Source organism: Enoplosus armatus, chromosome 11 (genome assembly GCF_043641665.1).
Source record: "Enoplosus armatus isolate fEnoArm2 chromosome 11, fEnoArm2.hap1, whole genome shotgun sequence".
Lineage (NCBI taxonomy): Eukaryota > Metazoa > Chordata > Actinopteri > Centrarchiformes > Enoplosidae > Enoplosus > Enoplosus armatus.
In genome coordinates this window covers 7,603,987-7,626,164 of record NC_092190.1, presented here as the reverse complement: position 1 = coordinate 7,626,164, position 22,178 = coordinate 7,603,987, and the positions used below count along the sequence as shown (strand labels likewise).

Sequence of the window (22,178 nt, the reverse complement as noted above, 5' to 3'; positions counted from 1 at the left end):
AGGCTGTGCAGCGATTTTGGTATATTAGTCGCAGTCAAATTGCAGGTCACATGATGCACTTGGAGCCACCTACAGAACATTAACTGAAAATAAGGCTTATCAAATGCCTTGAAAGATAAAAAAAAAAAAAGGTAGTGGATAAGACAGTGGACAGGAAAAGCATGAGAACAAATTGGGTTGAATCCCTGCTTCTCGGATATTCCATGCCCTTTCTAATAGTACCAGTTCAAAGCATGGTATGGTATGTTTGCTATCTCTTACTATGATGTTGATGATTTCTTGGATAAGGAACACAGGTTACTGACCTGTTATTTTCTCTCATCCAGTCGTAGAACAAGCATGCATGTCGGTGGCCATTAGCTTTTGTCTTTGTGTTGTGTTCAAATTAAATTATTTAGAGAATTTATGAGACATATTTTATTTGGGCTTTGTCAACTTTTTTGGTTCTTACTGCCAGCCACTGAGCAGACACACACGTACCTGCAATTACATCATTTTGTTTCATCCTGTTAGCAGAATATGATTGTTGGTTTATGTAGCTAGGCTAACAGACTAGTTAGTTCTCATATCTATGTTACTGATTCAACTCTATTTCAACTTCTGTTTTTTCATATTTGTATAATTTTTTACACATTTGATGAAAATGATGATTGTACACCAGGTGAAGATGGCCGCCTTCCAACCACTTGAACTATCCTTACAATGAGGCATTTGCCCTGTTATGACTGTTATTTGGAGCCTGTCATATTTTCATATTTGATTTCATTCCACGCTATTCCACTGATGATGACGGTAAATATAGTGTATTCAGCCCTCAGCATTTTTGTTGGATCTCAGTTCCTTTCAAGCCATCTACAGTGTGGCATTAACATCAAGAACCTCTGCTCACAGAGTCTGTGTGTCCCATATATTCATATACTGTAGCATGTCGAAGCACACACACAGCAGACACAAACTATGCAATTTTTTCTTCTTTCCCAAGCAACAGAGGGAAAAATGCATTGAGCTGCACTGTCCTGGACGTAGAAGAACACCTGTTGTTCTTAGGTACAGCAACAGAAACTATTTGAGGGAAATCTCCTCAATGGGATGAAATGGCTCCTTTGACAAAGCCCTGAGGACAGACAGGCGCACAGCTGGCCACCGTTGACTCGCCCCTGCATTTTGAGACCAAATGAAGAAATACAAATGTGTTGCTGAAACACAAGTGCAAGATTAAAAAAGAATGGCTGACATGCCCAGATCTTGTTTAAGATGTTGTGGTGCAACCATTACTTGTCTGTTGGCAACTTCAATCTGCTCTGTTTGTTTGAAACAAGAGTCCGAAATCACTCCCTATTTACTATTTAGTGCTACTGCAGTGTATGGCTCTACACTTGGCAGTGATGATGCAAAATGAGGATTAGTAATTGTCCGAAATCTCACTTTACTGCTCACTATTGAGTAAACAATTTAGTATCTATCATTTAGGGAGTAGTGAGTGAGTTTCGGACACAGCATGTGTCATGCTTGACCGTAGGAAGTCATCTCAATGTCATGTTGTCACAGGAAAGGACTAGGGCTCATTAGCAGATACATTCAACATTCAGTGCGCTGCTCAGCAGATGAGTGTGGTCAATCCTAAAAAGGCCATCCGTGGGTGAAGCCTGTGTGAAATGGAACTTGTATGACCTCTCCATGACACGTGGAACACACACATTCTGTACTTCATTTTAATGGGAGTGTCAGGAACACTTGATCTGTTGATTGTTTGAAATGTGTCTCCTGTTTCCAAACTGGACAGTTTGGGAGGGCAGGAATAGAAAAAGAATGTCAGACAGCATCCAAATGAAACAAATCTTACAGAGAGATCCCGTGGTGTAAAAACAAAGCTCAGCAACAGCTGCTGGAGTGTGCTCAATGAGAGGCGAAGTTGTTTCTATGCTGTTTGATTTGTTTGATTTATTAGCTTAATCCATCATATTCTGTTTTTTTGTATCTCTAAGGCGTTTGTTTTTTCTTGATATAGACCCAAACAGGCTGGTCGTGCTCTGAGAAGTTACATTCTTCCCACTGTTCTTCATTTTAGAGTTTTTTTCCTCCATGATGTTGCAGTGAAATACCCACAAATAGAGGGCGAGTTGAACTTCAATTGCTCTAATTTGTATGTGAATGATAGGTGACAGAACAGTGAACCCCTATTAAGCTATACATGTTCACAGGAAAAAAGATGAATAAATACTAGACACACCAAACATGAAACCATTAAATATTAGGTTCTTTTTGATGTATGAAGGTAGACATTGCTGCCATGTCTCAGCAAAGGTGTTTTCGCTCAGATGTGGTATTTTGTGTCTGATTTCAAACAGACACAGGTGGCAGCCCACTTGAACCTTGACCTCTGAAGTTTCCGAAGCTGCATAACAACTGACCTTCTTTCTTTTCCCCAGCCAGGCGGGTGGTGTGTGTAAGCTGTCCACAGAGTCGTCCCTGCGCCGCTGCCGGACACCTGATGGCAAAATCTGCAGTGGGAGGGGCAAGTGTGACTGCGGCATCTGCATCTGCGAGGTCACAGAACCGGGGAAGTTCTACGGTCCACGCTGCGAGTGCCACGACTGGGTCTGTGCTACACATGATGGGAAGACTTGCAATGGTGGGTACAATGATATAATGTATTGACACATAACACAACCAGATGGTTTGGTGTTATTGTGAGAAGTCAAATATGCTAAAACACTGTTCTCTGTTCTTTTACTGGCATTGTCTAATAAAAGTTTGACTGTGACTCTGAAGTAGTGTACAGGCACATGGCTCCACATATTTTACTACTTGGGCATGGTTGTTAGTGATGGGTCAGTAAATGATGCAGCAGAGCTCCTCACTGTGGGCTTACAGCTTGGCAAATGGACTCTCCAGCTGACGTTTAGTGTCTGTTTCAGCCAGGCACTAGGAAGGGTAGAGAGTTTAATCGAAAAACTTTCTGGAATTGTTTATGCTTTTAATATCCCATTCGTTTGATATGATATCAAATAAAGAAACGTATTTCGAAAACTAGGAGTGCATTTAAAGCATTTTGGTTTCACCCTTGTTTCTTTCTTTATTGCCAAATCAGAGGGGTGCAGCACTGTGTCTTTGAGAGCTCACATCACCTTGGCAGCACTTCAAAGGGTTTCATTGGTAATAGACAGCTGGCTGGTTCATGTACGTTACCAAGGCAGCTTTTGTTGGGAGGCACAGCTTTGAACTTAGCCTGTTGCCTGAAATTTTACAAGTTCTCAGAAAAAACACTCGAGAGTGCATCTACACTGAAGAACAAGTTGCCTTATGAGATATTAGCCACTTTGCACATTCATTTTCCAAGATGAGTGCAGAATTCACAGACTCACATATTACAACAAAAGGCTATGGAAAGAATAAGGAACTTAGTTGGTCAGTTGTTTTACTTAACTTTGCAAAACTTATTGAGCAGGCTGGACACCATCTGATAAGCTAATATATCATCAAAAGGGAAAATTGATATGGATTTTATACTCAGTTACAAATTTATTAGGTACATCTAGCTAAAACTAAAGCAGTCTAATGCCACAGCTCTGCAATAAATCTCACCTTTCATGAAGGTTACAATGTCCAGTTTTTGTTGAAACTAGTTTAGGTTGACTTAACTTTACGGCCATTTTTAGAGACAGCAGTTTATGGTGCTCTTTTGTTGAAGCTGCCATAATCAATATTTTTATATCAACAATAAATCAAATGACTACATGTAATGTGAAAGGGATAGGTCGTGGTGACAAACCCACAGAGAATTATCATCTGACCTTGCAGTTTGCCTCAGCTCCACCAAGCTTTATAGCGTCTTTTAACTCATTACTTTGGTTTTACGGCCCGCAACTTTACCGCGGTTTACTCTCACTGCTCTCATCAGCGTTGTTTTCAGACGCAGCAGGCAGCTGTTTTCAGCAAAAAAAGCACCAAAAATCCACTGTCCAGCACCAAATATCAGACAAAATTAGCAAGTAGTTAGTGAACAAAGTGGAGCATTTAAGTAGCTATACTGACAGATATTTCCCTAAGAAGTTGGTGGAAAGCAAAACTGAGCTAAAAAGAGTGTGAATTGCATTATTCATCAGATGGCCCGAAACATGACTCCAAATGAATGCTAATGTTCCTACGCTTCTGCTTGATGTCTAAGTAGGCCACTGATTGCTAATTGCCATATCCATAGCTTTATAAGGTAATACTGTAATACGTCAATATTGTGTTTACAGCTTGTAGTTCTGTGGCCAAAAGTTAGTTAATGTAGGTTTTAGGTGTTAATTCAACTATGAAGTCCTTTTGGAGGCTGTTTGTGGCTCTCTTGAATATTTAGGTTTTTCTTATATTTAGTCTACCCTCACTGATATAAATGGGGCTAACAAACCAGAGGAAACCCCTCTCAGTATATCACAATACTATTCAACTGCTCGACAAACTGCAGACTCTAAAATGACTAGAGTATTTCAATGAATTATACAGTAACTCTCACAAAGGTAGGATCTGTTGTAGTAGTATTAGTATTAGACTGCATTAATTAGCTTGGTGTACCTAATAAACTGGCAACTGAGGTAGAGCACAAACATATGTAAAAGAGGACTGGTTGCAACAAAGACTTACCAGACATTTATCAGATGAGATACCCTGGAAGTTGTGAGAGAGGCTAGTCCGGTGTCCTCTGTAGTCACTGGGCTATAAGTGTCAGGGTTTAATGGAGATATGTGTGCATCCAGAACAGGTCTAATGGAGATACGTGTGTGTGTGTGTGTGTGTGTGTGTGTGTGTGTGTGTGTGTGTGTGTGTGAATGTGTGTGTGTGTGTGTGTGTGTGTGTGTGTGGGTGTGCACGTGAGGGGTAGAGTGATTTATTTGGGCAGACAAGTTGGCTGCTGTGAGGAGCTCATTATGGTTCAGCAGTCTGGAGCGAGAAGGCCCTGCTTCAGCCTGATAATGGGGTTTCACTCACTGGCACACAGACTGCAAATGGAACCTAGATGCATCAGAAGAGGGATGGGTTTTCACACCCAGACACACACTGTACATTCACACACACATATACACACACACACACACACACACACACACACACACACACACACACACACACACAGGATCAGGCTCATTCTCATAGTGCACACACAGATGTGCACAACCAACCACATACTCACACAACCATATGCCCATGTGCATATAGGGCCCAGCAGATATATTCAAAGCATATTGAGAAGAATACAAACACCCCCTCCCCCCAGTTGCTCAATGGCCCATGCAGCATGCATGGTCTGCTGTCTGAGATCGGCAGCCAATTTCTCTCCCTGCGGCTCGCTTATCTCTGCCTCTCACAACTGCCCACTGATAAGATGCAATAGATTTTTCTCCTCAGGGATAAACTGTGTGTTTTTCCTTTCCAAAAACATTAGATTTCCTGGCATTGGTGATGGTCTTTTACCTTGGATGGCATTCATCAGGCAAACGCAGGCTAATTCAGATCCTCTCAGTCAGTGCAACAAGTCAAGCTGGATGAAGCAGCTGGGGATCTTTAAATTTAGGTCTGATAGCAATATTTTTTTTAAATCTAGGTTGAAATGTTGTCAGCATTGTTGTCTATTGTCCTGTTGAAGAAAGGTGAAATAAGTTCCTTTTTATTTTATTTGATTAAAAAAGGCTGCAAAGTGAATACTACTGTCATCACAGAGCAAGAACGTTCTCGGTCCTGTTCCTATTTGTGGGGAGTTTTGCATGGTCTTTCCTTTTGTTGTATTGGTTTCATTTGGATGCAGTCAATAGACATGCAAGTCAAATGACCTGGAAGCTATTAATTTATGTGTCTATGTATAAAGATGACTATAGTAAACTGCCCAGGGTGTTCTTGCCCAATGCATGCTGGGATGGAGGCATTATATAAGCATATGGAAGTAGTTCATATACTGAAATGTCCCTGTTCTTTGTAGAAATGATGAATAGGTCTCCTTGTCATTTTATTCTTAGAGCATATTATGTTCTTTCTACATAATAATAGGAGATTTTTTCTTTCTTTTTGTCCCATTGTGTGATCTCCTACATACAGTATCTCAGTTTTTAGAATTACCATTACCACTGAATGGAAACCTATGGTAGAATTATTTAGAAAGCTCTGGTGTTTCTCTGATAAAGAAATACAATAAAGGATATCAGACATTCAAATGGGAATAATACACTAGTAAATTATAATTCCGAAACCAGCAGCTGCTCCTCCCACGTCATTAATCTACTGTGTGCATTATGGGACTTTTGCAAAGTGGTGCTTTGAATTTATTGGGCAGATATTATGGCCGGTACCATACACTACTTGATCCATGGCCAGACAAAATGCCACTGCTATTGCACATAATTTGTGTCATGGAATGGTCTGTGATAGGGGTGCAAATGCTTCACCTCCATCACAATATAATGGAACTTGTTTGTGATAGGCCTTAGTAAACGAAATGAAGGCGTAACATTGGAGTTTTAGTTTTAGATTTACACAAAGCTCTGAAGCCGTCACTCACATGTTTTTCCTCCCTCTGATACATCCCATGTTGTAGCAGAGCAATGGGATGATGACCTGTACTAACATCTGTTCACCAACTGTGTGAAACCTTCCTGTCATTTCACTCTGCTGTTCTGTCATACATAACCTCTGAACATTTCTGAAGTGTTCAAATATAGCATTTAACCTTGTTTTTGAGTGTTTGAATGAATAATAAAATCAAGCTTTTGACGTTATTTTATATTTGTGTCATTTCTGTAACAACTCCTCTGTTATCCTTATCCTATTATGTCATAGATGAGGGTCAACGTGGCAATGTTTCCCTTCTCTCTTTCACAGCCTTCCCTCTTTTTCCCCTCATTGATGAGCCACGTGAAATCTCTCTCTGCCTCACTCTTGCTTTCGGTCTGTCTCTCTCTCTCTCCCTGTCTGTGCTGAACAGAGCAAAGTGTTTTCCTCTGGTGTGTGTTCAGACAGGCTGTGCTTCTCTGCAATTTATGTTCTTTTTCCATTGTCAGAAACACAGAGGGTGGCCCTGGGTGCTGCAGGCCAGCATTGTCCCAATGAAAAAACACTGTATAATCAACTTGTTAGTGATTACTGTTACAATATTGAGTAGCATTATACCATTATATCAAGAATGAACCCATTAGTGAGCAATCATCTTTGAGTTCAATCTTCATTGGAACATAATGACTAATTTATTTGAGGTTTTCTTCATCAAAGACTCTTGATACAACAGCACGGTAATAGCACATGAAATGTTTGATCACACGGGTCAATAGCTCTCTCCGCGTCTCTGGTAACGGCTACCATCCCCCCAGCCTCTGATGTGGACTGAGGCAGAGGGCCAAGTATGTCTGCAATCCAGAACAATCTGTAACTTTACGATTCTGACAGACTTCATCATATGCGTGTCCTTCTCACCCTATCTCAAAGGAGCAGTTAAAATGGGGAGGCAGGAGCATGCGAGCGAAAACCCCCCTTTCCCCCCAGATGGTTGGTTGTTTTGGGGTTCTGTAAGAACACATTTTAGCTTCTCCACCTCTTCCTCTCTCCCTCTCTCTCTCCCAGGCTATGGGTATTCAGAGCGTCTGTTCTTTTCCTGGCTCAGCCCCCAGCCTCTGTGCCCCCTGCCAGAGCCGGAGAGGATCCCACCCAAGGGGGTTTCATGTCAGCAGCACATAAGAAGTCAGTTTGTCCAGTGCTGTTCCAAATCAAGCTCCTCCAGATGCACTTTCCGCCAGTATTACATAAGCTTATGATGTTGCTTCCAATATGGACACATTATAGACAGATGATATAAACTAATCATGGGAGAACAACTCACTAATTGCAGTCTGTCCAAAGTGACTAATAGGTTTAATACATAATTTCTGTTGATTTCCCAAAGAGAGGGGGAAAAAAACAGAAATAGGGACCTACAGTGGAATGCAGTCCTTGAGCCATTACAGCCCATTAAATTGTTCATCTCTGATTTTTTTTTTCTAGTACATATTTTCATGTGCTCTCACTTAAATATTCTGAGCTTTGCTGGGCAGTTTGCCTGTGTGGTGAGTCACCTAATGATTCCAGCGTGGGCTGCAAGGAGAAAAAGCCACTCAAGTCTATCCAAGTTTACTAGTAAAAGGCAATTTTGACTGGGACCCAATGCAGCTTCCAAATATTTCATGCTGTAGGAACAAGTGTTTTTACATTGCTGTGCCTGGAAAAAAAATATCTTTAGTGGTATTACAAAGGTATGATGAAGTCACCAAAGCTGACAATTGAATGCCTATAGCAGGTGGAGAACTGTAAAAACTCGTTGTGAGGGCAGCGCACACAGAGAATGAGTTATTACCTGAGACGGGTGTCTCCTAGATCTTTTCCACAGAACAGGAGCTGACGCGCTGACGCTTCACGCCCCGCAACCCACAGGGAGAGGAAAGCAAGGAGGAATAATTACTCACTGAAATGACTGTCATGTTATGGAGAACACGATCTAAACAAAGTAAGAGAGGAAATGTCATTCGGAGACGAAAAATCAAGTGCAAGAAATAAATGGGCACAGATTCAGGGTTTTTAGACTTGCAATATGTAATGTATGTTTTGCATTATAGTGTTGTTTATAATTGAAACTGCACTGAAATCTCAGAATAGCCCCAAGATTGCCTCAAATGTAAGTGATATAAGTGTTTTCTGCTCATGGAGAGGAAATTACTTTTGGTACATATATTTAACCAGTAATCACTCAAAATTGCTGAATTATTATGTTCCATAAAAACTTATTTCCTTGTTTTTCTCCCTCTCAATATCATTACACAGGAACAAGTTAAACTCTAAACCTGAAATTAGCTTGCTGCATGAGTCACCATCCTCCCCTCATCAGCTGTTAATCATGGTAACACTACATCACCTGTTATTATTGCCACTGATGCTGGCACAGATGCACCCTCTCTTTCCGACCCCCCTTTGGATGAATCTGGGCACTGGTCGGAACCTGATTGACTGGGCATGCCGGTGGAGTGTAGGAAGGACCCTGACACCCCCAAGCCACAGAGAATTACTGCTCAGGAAGCACTAGGGAAGATAAACTGTCAACAGGCGGGCATCTTCCCACACACACAAACCTTTTCCTAGCAGACAAAGAGGGGCCGTTTTATGTGTCAGAGTGATTGTCAAGAGGAGATTAATGGGGGCTAGTGGGTGGCAGTGACTTTGTAATATTCTGCTGAATTAAGTCGGAGAGACTTTAATCTAATTGTGTTCTACAGCCATTGTGGGCTAGTTCCCACCTCTCAAAACTAAATGATGAAGCCAAAAAGAAATGTCTACATTTATAATGTTATACAGATTATCTCCATAAATGTGTGCTGGACGTGTATTGAAAAATCTAATAATAACCACAAAGCAATAAAATAGTATCAAATATACAATGGCTGTGGTCTACAGTAGATTTTTTTTTAAATGTGACAACGATTCAATAATCCCTTATTACTGGAAAAACAACTTTGGCTTTGATGTGCATGACTGTTTTTGCGGTTTAATAACAGTTTGGCAGTCTCAGCACATAGAGAGAGACAGTATCTGGATGAGAAAACACAGCCAGTGCATCCAGAAAATAAGAGAATACCCATTGCTTTACAAGATGATATCTAACTATATGTGGCTACGTTGCAATAATATGGAACGTTGAACTTCTGTTTTTTATTCATTTTTGCTTTATATTTGCACAGAGATGCAGGTCTATCTAACAGTCACAGTAGAATTTATAATGTTAATTGCACCGTCGAGACAGTGTGCCTCTCAATTTTTATAGTTTGTATGACAACAATTATGCAGAGGCTTGAGATTTTTGTAAAATCAGTTTATTTTCCTCAAAATGTTATTGAATCTGTGGTGCAGCTTTCTTTGAAGTGCACTTTCTATATTCTTCTTTTCCTTGAACCTGAACCAAATGTCTCCTGAGACGTATCGATAATGAGGAGGGACAGGGGACTTGCCTGTTGTTAATGACTGATGGATAGCCCTTGAAAAGGACACCACATCTACATGATGAACGAGTCAGGAGAATGATTGAGTGTGACATACAAGGCCCCTTGCTGCTAAATGCAATGGGAGCAACATTTATAATAACTTGTCAACAGCCTTCATTTGCATCATATGATTCCTCCTGTTTTTCGTATTGCTCACTACGGCCATCAGAATGATGAGAGATAGTGACGCCAAACTGCCTGTGTAGGTCCTCTGAACACTGAACGAGGCAACACTCTCACTGACTGATTGATGGGGAAGCTAGTATGTCATCCTGACATTCTGTAACAAAAAGGGTGGTATTGCAAATAAGAATTACAAATATATTAGAAATATGGTACTGCCTGCTTCCTTGCTTACTAGATGTACATTTATGTGTCTCAAAGGAGATGCGAGATATTTCACATTCATTAAAACAAGTCAATTGGGAGTACAATTAGTCTGTTACAATGATTAGGAGTTAAGGGAGTCAAATGAATCCTATAACCCTAATACATGTATCCTCCTGGTAGTGCAATGCCATCATACCCATTTAAGATAACGCTTATGTGTGTCCTTGTGTTTATAGAGCGGTCTGAAGCGCCGGCAATGGGCATGCTTTCCAGCATTGATAAACAGCATGTGGTGTGTTGTCTTTCCCTTTAGACCGTGGCTACTGTGACTGTGGGATGTGTGAGTGTGATGAAGGCTGGTTCGGAGATGCCTGCCAGTACCAGGAGGAGTGTAACCTTCCCAAGAAGAAGAGCAAAGAGCTTTGCAAAAACCCACAGGGGGTGGTCTGCTCCAACAGAGGTACTGCAACCACACACACCCACATCCACTTTTATTATTTTGCTTTTGGTACCACTTTCCAATAATGCATTCTTTATAAAGGGTTTATAAGGTGTAACTAACAGCTTAAATTAATGGCTTTCATAAATACTTTATAGGCTAGTAATAAACCATCAATAAAGACAAGTTCTAGGTTGCCAGGTTGTGAAATCTAATGATATCAAATCTCACAAGCCAGAGTTTATTTGATGCACAAAGTCCCAGTTTCTGTGTTGATGTCTGTGGACACATGATTGAGCATTGGCACACTGAAGATGCAGACTGTGAGGTGATGTCTGGGCTGAGGTTGTTTTTCCACACACTGATACCTGATACTGACACCCCTCACCCACCTGGGCTTAACCTCATCACTGGCCTGCAATGCCCCCAGCTAAAGGAAGGGTAGACGTGTATTTGTGTGTCTATGAAAGCATGTACTGTACAGTATGTGGCCTGTTTGAGTGTGTAAAAATGCAAATGTATTCACAGCATGTAGTTGTCTAGCTTTCTGTCCCTATAGCGCATAATTCGAAAAGCCCCAGCACACACATACACACATACACAAACACACCACCACCTTCAGTTGTCAGACACCAGTCTCGATCCTTTGCCACACGATGCACAGACGGTGCCTCCAGTGCACATCTGCAAACCAGCTGGGTGCTTGGTCTTAAAGTGCACTGCATCAAAACAGTCACACATCCTCCAATTCAACCACATACTGTAAACACACACACACACACACACACGCACACATGCACACACACACACACACACACACACACGCACACATGCACACACATACATTTGACCTTTTCCACCAAATATCCTTAAACTGTGTCTAAAGCTGGTATCTCTATCTTTAACAGGCACCTGCCACTGTGGTAGCTGCATGTGTGACAATAAGGACAACAGGGGTCTGGTGACGGGACCTTTCTGTGAGTGTGACGACAGCGAGTGTCTGGACGAGGACACCGGAGAGGTGTGTGGAGGTATGCCCCGCAGCCCCTGTCTCACAGACAGTCACCTCAGTTTAACATATGGTTATTCATCACTCTGTCTTGGTTGACTTATTTCTTCTACCCTGTGTTAGCAGGTCAGATCAAAGCAACTGGAGTAGTTCTCTTTGAATGACTACCGGTATATTAAAGGAATACTGCCAGAATTTGTTTATTTTATGTTATGAGAACACTGATGTCAATTGACTATTTGCTTAACCCCTCCCCTGAACAACAATTGTCCAGTCATAGCTTAGCAACGGTAGCTAGGCACAGTAGGCAGTAAGTAAGCAGCAGTAAGCATCTGAGCAAGGCTATGTTAAAAAGAAATAGTCTATCTTCCTCATTATCTTCCTTATACTTCTGTACTAAGGGGTAATTAGCTCTACCCTGCAATACAAGAACAAAGCTGCTCATTTATTTCCATTGTTGTGTCCGAAACCATTCCCTCGTTCACAGGGGGACAGCCATCCTCTGTGTTATTTGTCATCTTGTTGGCTAGCAAGCTAGTCACCAATACATCTAGAAGTTATCCTTCAGTGGACATAATATTTTTTTTATCCAGATGGTTAGAAGAGATTTTGAATATTACAAAAATACTGTCAAGGTAAGATGTAGCTAAGTGATCTGGGTTTTTCAAATGCCACCAGTTAATTAGAGATGCTGATGGTTACCTCTGTGAGCCAAATTCATGTTAATACCTGAGAGGCACAACTGGTGCTAGATTCTGAGATGCCACATGCAGCTGGACCCAGCTTGGTCAAGAAATAGGTCCAACAGATAACGTAAGCTTAATTGTTCCTTAAGCCCCAATGTCTCATTTTGTAGTTTTGCATGTATTAAATTCATACAATGTGTTAATAAGCCAGCTGAGGAGTGCCTGGCCTGGTGCTGTCAAGCTAACAGTAGCTGTTAGCCCTGCTTCCATGCTTTGTGCTAGGTTAAACACATCCCAGAGCTACCTCAGGATAGGCTCAAACATGATATTGATATTGCTCAGCAAAAACAAAAAATCTAATCTCCTGAGGAGTGTGTGTTTGTTGTTGCTTCAGCTTCATACAAACATTTTCCCACATGTGGCCATCCATGTAAATCAGCATGATGCCCTTTACACAATTTGAAATAAATTATCAATTTGACACAGAAAGAAAACACATCAGCCTCATGTGTCCATGAAGGTTAAATGGAAGTTAAATGTAGTTCGAACTGTTGTCTCGAGTGCCTGCTTGTCAATTAGCCATTCATAAGCCTTTGTAAGAAATACAGGTACCTTCATTTGTCTAGTGACAAATTAAAACAGTAAAAACAAATGTTGAATGTGTTGTTTTTTGTTTGTAAAACGTGTGATATGAAATTTTGATGAAAGATTGATTTGGGTGGGCAAAAATGTAACATTATGAGCATTGTTGTAATCATACAGTCATCTTAAAATCCTAAAACCTGGACATTTAAATAAGTAAGGAGGAGTTAATGTAGGAATGTTTAACCGACTGACAGAGGTGAACTCATCAGTTGTTCCGTTTGCATTCTGATCCTCTTCCAGGCCATGGCCAGTGTTACTGTGGAAACTGTTACTGTGCTGCTGGTTGGCATGGAGACAAATGTGAATTCCAATGTGACATCAGCCCATGGGAAAGCAAGCGGAGATGCACATCTCCAGATGGCAAAATCTGCAGCAACAGAGGTCTGTTTACCCGCTTCAACGCCAGTATACAGTAGACTGGGATACCATTTTTAAAAATTCTAGGATTATTGATTCAATTACTGTGATTCTGTCATTATATATGAATGAAATCTAAAATAATAAAATATATACAAAACATAACAAAAATGTGTAACACGATTTCCAACAGCCATTATGTGGATGCTGATATTTATTATCATTGATTTACAAAGCAATACAATACTGGAATGATATATGGAAGTTATGTATGTTATGTATTTTCATGTTTGTCACTACAGCTTCAAAACCCATTAGAATCTCATAACAGTGACAATTTCAATTGAATTGTGTTGCTAGGAAACAGGTAACAAACATTCTGAATGGGGTCAGTTTCATTTCTTGTCTGTTATCTAGGGCCATTAAGGGGAGGAAGAGAAATTGTCCAGGAAGTCGTGAAACACTGGGAAAGAAATGAATGGAAGTGATTCTCAATCTATATTTAAAGGGTCATTTCAGTATTTTTAAACCTGGGCCCTACTTATTCATATTTTGGGGTGTAAATGACTAATAAGGACAAAGATATTTGGAATTGGTCCAGTCGATTGCATCAGCCAGCAGCTGCGAAACGGGCTGCGATGGCTGCAACGGGATCCTGGGGGGCAGTTGTGCCTGTCAAAAGTATGGTGGAAACGTGAGTCCGAGAGAGTTTACATAGAAGAACTGCAAGCAAGAATTTATTTCTAAAGTCATGGCTAGGTAGGGATGCTTTCCATAATGTTGTCAGACACTTACATTAACAATCTGGCCTGTCAGTGGCAAAAACAAGCACTTTTAGTGGATGTACTTAAGATACCCTTTACATACATTTTTGGATCGGTCAGCTTCCAGCATGTATGTCAAGAGAACCGCAGTTTGGTGTTTTGTCTGTTATCTGATTCACCTTTGACATCCACCTTTGAAACTGAGAATGTAAAAAGAGATGGATACAAAGAAGAAAAAAACAGGAGAAATATAGAGAAACAGGGATTTTTGAGAAGACTGGTTTAAGACATCCTCATGTAAATTCCACTGAGAGACATCAGAGCTTGGTGGACAGGCAGTCAGAGAAAGTGATCCTGAGGGATTTCACTAAAGCTCTCTAAAATTAATTACAGTGGACTGGCTAAGGGCTGGCTAAGTGGTAGGGGTAAATGGTAGGCTACATGGTCAGAGCCCCATGATTTATGGTTAAGTGCACAGCTGACACAGCATGAACAACTATCGACTGTGTTCATGGTGTAGTAGTCTATTGTACTCTTCTTTAGTACAGAAAAGGGCAGGCAAAGGCCTGACAATCCCAAGAGTTACCAGAGAAAATGAAGAAAGGAAATACGACTGCAATTAAAAAGAAGTCCATGTCAGTGTTTTATTCATTGGTTCCTTTTTGACACAATTTTGGACTGTGGAAAAAGATGCAGTTTTATAGCTTTGATTTAGTTTTCTTACTCTCTCTGTTGAGCAAAAACTGAACTGCTTCAATGAAAAGAACAAACATTACAGCATCTACAGGAAATCAAAGATTTGACAGTAACAACATTTGTCATATTTAAGAGTAAATCACTATTCCGCTGGAACTACTGGATACAACCTGAGCCTGGCTAACATTATAACATTATGTGTAATGTTTGGGAAAGATTTATTTTTAAATTTAGTTATTTCAATTCAAGGCAAAAACAAATATGACAAGGCTGCCTGGGTGGCTCTAATGTTAATATTTTAGCAAATTATACTTGTGAAAATGCAACACCCCTGTACTGTAAACTGTCAAAAACACCACTTTCCCACACCCACTGCCAAGAAATGTTAGAACACATTGTCAGTATTGTGACCATTGCTTGAAATATCATATCCTATATTTTGCCCTTGCCCCCAGTTTGGTAAAAATCCAACATTTTCAAATGTTTTCATTTTGCCACATTCAAGTACTACACATTCAGACAAGACAAGTCAGACAATTTGGTGCTGATTATAATGGGAACAATTCCTCTCCCTATATGACATGTAACCATTTTGCTCTGCATTAATCATCCTTCAAAGCATTGTGAAGATATATCCTAGTGATTACGGGAGATGGATTAAGGAAGATGATTACATAAGAGAGGGTTGATTTGATTTCATCATCCTGTATAGATACAGAGATGATGTGAAGTGTTTTATATGACTGTAAAATATCTTCCCTCTCTCTGCTCAACAGTAACCTTTTATCTCCTGCTCCGCTCACACTCTGAAATGAATGAGTGAATGATTTGGCTTACAGTACCCAATAGATTACTCTGTTTCATTCCAACATACTGTCAACCCCCTCCATCTGTTGGGTTCACCTAGCCTCCTCAGTTCAGCTAATAATACGCTATTGGGCATGCTGTCAAAATGATAACAGCCGCATAATGCTGGAGGCTAAATACATGCATCTATATATGATTTCTTGATCAAAACAATTTCACTGAGATAATATGGTTGCATGAGGCACACAGATAGGAGACAGTCTCCTTTCGTGTTGAGAGAGAGGTTGCCTTACGGCTGAAAAACAGGAATTTGATCATAAACTGTCTCTGAATATACAGAAGAGCATTTATAGAACATTTTTGAACAGTAACTAGTGCGGGTGATATAATCTGCTCTGGTGAAACTGGGCCGTGACATTAGTGGCAGACATAAAAGTGCATGGAGATATAAATCCAGGGCTCCAGGGTTATGAGGTGATGAGGGAGACCGAACCTAGGGCCAGGGGCCAGACACGTGCCAGCCACAGCCCACAGGCTTGCCAGCTGGCCTGGCTCCCCTGGGGTTTCCCGTGCTCTGTCATTGCTGATAAGAGAAAATGGGATTTCCGCTGGCTGCTGCTCAGCTGATGCCCTGGCTAAGATGTAAAACAAATGAGAAAGAGGGAGACAGACAGATACATAGATAAAGAAAGGAAAAACTAGACTGTTGGCTACAGCCTCTGCAATGTTACAGACAATAAGTTGTATTTTGCATTGTTTAGTTTTCTTGTGGTTGTTTGTTTTCTTTGGAGAATTAATACAATGTCAATTTACAGTGTGTGTGCTTGTGTGGCTGTGTTTACTGTGGCTGTTAGGGACCTGTGTGTGTGGGGAGTGTAACTGTTATGATGTAGACCCCTCTGGCGACTGGGGAGATATTCATGGAGACACCTGCGAGTGCGATGAGAGGAACTGTCATGCAACCTATGACCGATACACGGATGACTTCTGCTCAGGTCAGGATGCTGTTATTGGATTCAATAAAAAAACAGTCACATACATGTGTGAAATACATTTACAGAAATTCTCTTTTATGAGAAGATCGATACCGCTCTCATGTCTGTGCGCTAAATATGTAGCTGGAGCCTGGAGACTGCCTCTTTTCTAAAGTAACAAAACCTGCTACAAAAACCGAAGTGTAAAAACAACCCTTTCCCGTTCTAAAGGGGTAAATGTGCCGAATTATTTTTTGACTGGGACCAGTAACTTCATGGAGTCTCCCAGGGTTGCTTGGCAACTGCTCCCGGCCAAGAAGCAGCCCAGCACATAAACCCCCCATAAAAAGGCAAATTGCCATTGTTACTGTACAATTTGGGATTCGTACGGATTAAACAAACGAGACGTTTTAGTTGGTGAGATTTCCAGGTGCTGGTAGGTGGATTTTGTTACCTTAGGACAGAGCCAGGCTAGATGTTTCCTACTGTTTCCAGTATTTATGCTATGCTAAGCTAACTGGGTGCTCGCTCCAGCTACATATGAAGCTTCTGTATGGATGTGAGAGTGATATCAATCTTCTTATATAACTCTCTGCAAGAAAGCAAATAATAATATTTCCCTAAATGTTTTTAGTATTGCTTTAAAAGGGAACTGGCTTACACAATGCACAACTACTGGTGGGTAATATTGTTTTGTCGGTACCACATATTGATCTTAACCTTTGAGTTACTGCAGTTCCTTGCACTTTGCAAACCCCAACAACAGCTCATCATCTGATTCTAATACTCTGGTGCAACTTTGCAGCTTTAAAAGTGAACTTTCCACACTTAACAATAAACTAGGGTAGGGTGGGAATGACCTTTCATGGTTTCTCTAAAGAGTAGTCAACAAAATATGATGGATGCTACTATTATGCTTACTATTCATTAAACTAATAATGTATGTATCAGAAAATGTATCTTAGTATCTTAGCATATGCACAGTTAACAGTTCTTTGCTGCATAACTTTATGTACAGTATAGCTTACTGTTTGAGAGAATACAAACACAATTTACATCTTAATCTCAACTTTCCCCATCAGTTTCTCTCACTGTCTATCCCCCAGACCAGACCAGGTATAATCAATGGTGGTCATCCAGCAGCTTAGAAGAGGCCAGACAGTCAAAGCTTGTTGAGTAGATGTTTTAAGGGCACTAAATTCCCCCTCATCTTCTCACCTCTAACATGCCTTATCCTTTGTTTGATTTGCTAACTCCCTGTCTCCCCTTTCTTTCTCTCACACAGACACGAGCTCCCTCTTTGCCTCCTTTTCTGCTCCATAACCAGCCAGTGTTTTTCCCCTCTCAGTATGCTTATTTGAATTTTCCTTGTCCACTTTGTTTCACCTCTCTGCTTCCTCCACCTCTTCTTCATTCGTCTCGACAGGTCACGGCCAGTGTAATTGTGGCAGGTGTGACTGCAAGGAGGGATGGGCTGGGAAGAAGTGTGAGCATCCTCTGTCCTGCTCCCTGTCTCTGGAGAGCAGCCTGAAGAAGTGTCGAGGAACGTCCAATTTGCCCTGCTTTGGACGAGGTACCTGGTCTTCCCTTCCGCTCCTGTTGCCACGGTTACTGCAGCAGACCTGTACTCTGTCCTCACCTCTTGGTGTAAAATAGGCCATTTCCAGTGTTTCACATCTCTTAATCCTTCCTTAAGATGGCTATAAAGACACCAGGGTACCCAGCAATCAAATCTGATATCATCTTTAAACAGACCCTGAGCTGAAAAGCAGCCGCTCAGTGCATTTATTTTGTGGTACATATCATTTACATGAATGTATATGTGGGTTTGCATAATTGTGAGATTAAGTGCCACTGTTTGCCGGCAACAATGTAAGCCACGGCTACGACAGCTCTCTCAATACAGCAGGCTGTGGGTCGATGTGTCTAGATTTATTATAGTGCACTGTGCTTCATTAGTTGACCATCTGGACAGAGGAAGCTTCTTTTCTTGGAGCCTCCAAATGTTCGGCGTAATACTAATATGAGGCTCCGATACTGAGAAACCCGTGTTAACAAAACAAAGGTTCAGGTTGTGCTTCCTTTTGTTGTCCCAGTCATGTACCCTTGAGCCTGCTGATTGATGACAGTAAGGTGAAAGTGGGGGAATAGATACACTAAAAAAACAGTAGTATATATTTTAGGGCTAGATAACCAATATGCTATAGAGGCTGTTTGTGTGTTACTCTACCATCATGCAGTATCTGCCTGTTGTGTGTGCGTAGTGGAAGTTGTGTATGACTATTCACATTCAAATCATTTTTACATCGAAAAGATTGATAAATATTCATGACTAAAGAAGCAGAAATCAAGTTCATGGAAAAAAACACTTTCACGGTATATGAGGTTAACACTTCATGATCAGATTTTTTGACAATACTAACAATATAAGCAAACAACCCCACAACTGTCAGTATGTGAGTGAGCTCAGACAAAACAACAGTCAGAAATTCTAATTTGGCAGAAATGTATGTGTTTTTAAAGGATCCTATTGCTTATACTAAGAACCTGATTGAGACTTGCAATAAAACAGGCATGTTGAACCCTTGTCAAAACCATGCCACAAGCATTTCTCCACAATTACTTGTAACTGTTTCATAGTGGATCAAGAAACACATGTAGCACAGTAACACCCACAATCTTAATGTTATTAGTGGAGTGAGGCCAAAATATATTTTAAATAGATGGGGGAAAACATGCAGTCAGACCATTAACTGCACAACTGTGACATCAACTGAAGCACAAACCATTAATTAAGATTACGCTGAACTACTACAAATGTACACAGCCCAAAGCTTCTCGGCCAACAAAGGGAGACCCAAATTACTCACCTTTTGCAAAGCTGCGCTGATTAATATTTACAGGCAGTGGATGTAAACGCCCCTGGCCACGTTTACAATATACTGTATTATACTGAACTGTCATAAAAACTAATTGGGTGAAATCACATTCTGAGCCATGTAATCCAAAAAGTATGGCATTTATAGTCCAATTTCAGTGGAAGTTTGGATATCGCTCCCCCAAAAAGAAGCAGATGAACGAACGAAAGTTTCGGAAGGGACAGCAAGATAACTGGCTTTGGAGGACGAAAAACTGAGCTAGGTAAAGCTAAAACCAAGAACAAAACACAGCTTCATGGAGCTATTGTTCATGTGGAGATATGACCTGGTGGAGCGATGATAAGAAAAGAAACATCAGCCACATGTATGTGGCTTCAGGACAGGTTATGTGTGACTTTGTTGATATATATGTGTTGACAGGCAAAGGTGCAAAGCAGTGCCTTAGAAAAAATTCAAGAAAACAAGGAGTGATAGATATAGAATTAAGCATGGCAAGACAAATGACAGCCTGGGATGTGGTGTTTTCATCCAATCAGGTGGAGGAAGGGTTCACATTCATGACATTTGAGTAAAGAAAAAAACTGCCAATCATCTATTACACAGCCTACTTGACATTACATCAGTCACAAGTTAATTCATCTGTAGAATTTCCAGACACCAATAAGCGAAGTAATGGAAATAAAGCTATAACTTATCCAGATAGATACTTTGCCTACGTCCACAGTTAACATTGGTTAACAATGGTCACGTTGCCATTGCTCTTAGACTGACTGACAACCTGCATTGTTCCAAAGTACACTATGGCCATTTGTTAATAAGATGAATTGTCTAGTGGCTATGCTGTGCACACTTACAAGTCTTCTGAGGTATCTCTTGTACCTGTATTTTACACTGATGCAGCAGCCTTAATCAGTCAGTTTTACAGTGCTGTATGGGCCATTGTTCAGTGTACCACTACGCCATTCATTTTGCTCTAAACATTGTTGTAGATTTCTGGGGAATGCCCAGCAGTGTCCCTGTGCTTCAGAATGAGGAGAGGACAATAAGGAACATTAGAGTAAAGCCTGCTGTATTCTGTTGGTCTCACAGTGATTCAACTTAATATTATAGTCAGCGGTGGGCGATACTACAAGAAGCACAAGCTGCTTGGTGTCAGGGCTCTGTGGATTTATCAGGGGTTAATGTGAAGCATTGATTTCCTGCTTCATTTGGCTGTGGGCGAAGTCACTGGGGAATCCACAGCCTTTCAGACGCTGCTGTGTTCCAAATGAAAAGAGAATATGTGGACTGTAGCCTACTGTATGTTATTAGAGTGGTCATTGACATCCTCACACCCATGGATGGGAAACCAGACTTTGGTTTTGACGGCCTCAAACCAATTCAAACAAACAGCAGGGTTGAGCAGGCATGGTGGCCCCCCTCACATAATGAAACCGCAAAGATTAACTTGTGCTGGGAGAGTTAATTAGCTTTAATTCCTCCAGCAGTACCTTTAAATTATCTCCAATTGCTGCAACAAAATGGAACTTTAAATTACCCTGTGCAATAGAACTATTAATGGGATCCATAAATTCTTCCTTTTAAAAATTGCATTTTTTTGCAGCCATCCCGGTCCATTCAGTGACAGTTTAAAGTGTACATATACGCCACACGGCACAGTGTTGAATAAACATTTTCCTAAAGGAATAGATTCTGATTCTGATTTACAGTGTTATTAAATAAATAAAACATGGAGACAATGTTCCATAGAATCAGAATATCTAATGTCTGCAGAGGCCAACAAATTATATCTATTACATGTTGAAAGCATTGTCTGCATGTCATAAATTCACACCGTCTTCTCCCCCTGCTCCTCCTCTGTTATTAGTCATAAATATCTGAGTGTACTTTTTACCGCCTCTGTTCAGATAGACAGAGGAGGGAAACTGTCAGGACAGTAATAAAGTGGAAGGGTGACTGTGCATGCATGCATACTTGAGTGTTTAGAATGGCGTGTGTGTGCATGTGTGGCTTTATTTATTTAACTTTCTCTTCCAGAGGATGCCCCTTTGGTTTAGTGTTTGGAAGATCACAATGGTTGGAAACAAATGATTGTAACAGAGTTCAATGCGAGGTTTGGATGGATGGCAGAGGACGTGAAGGGAAAGAAAAGGGAGAGAGAGAGTGAAGGCATGTGAGAAACACAATGAAGGGAGACAGGAAGCCGGGTGGGAGAGGACGAGAGGGAGAGAGAAACTGAAGGAGACAGACGTAGAAAATCACTTAGGCATGGATGAATGCGGCTGGTACCGATGGCAGCTTGAGCGGAAAAGCCTTGAAATTTGAAACAGCAGCTTCAGAGCTTTTCTTCCTGAGAGGTGGAGGCAAGACGCTTATGGGTAGCACATTCTTTATACTGTGGTATTTCCTCAAGGAAACACCTGCTTTAAACATCTTTCTGCTGATTCTTGGGATTCCTTTCTCTGCTTTCTAAGGTGTGGCCTGTTATAGACATTAACTATGTGTGTGATTTGTGATTTTGAATTACTGTACTCCAATACTTAACATTTAAAGGGTTGTCC

General features: G+C 40.9%; 1 protein-coding gene across 1 annotated transcript in view; it reads left to right on the top strand.

Annotated features, from left to right (window-relative positions):
- itgbl1 (integrin, beta-like 1) overlaps positions 1-22,178 on the top strand; it is a 39,645-nt gene that overhangs the window by 1,445 nt on the left and 16,022 nt on the right. The window contains exons 2-7 of the mRNA XM_070915116.1: positions 2,430-2,632; positions 10,675-10,821; positions 11,709-11,831; positions 13,381-13,521; positions 16,619-16,759; positions 18,165-18,311. Of these exons, the coding sequence (XP_070771217.1) occupies positions 2,430-2,632; positions 10,675-10,821; positions 11,709-11,831; positions 13,381-13,521; positions 16,619-16,759; positions 18,165-18,311 (902 nt within the window). The remainder of the gene's footprint in view (positions 1-2,429; positions 2,633-10,674; positions 10,822-11,708; positions 11,832-13,380; positions 13,522-16,618; positions 16,760-18,164; positions 18,312-22,178) is intronic.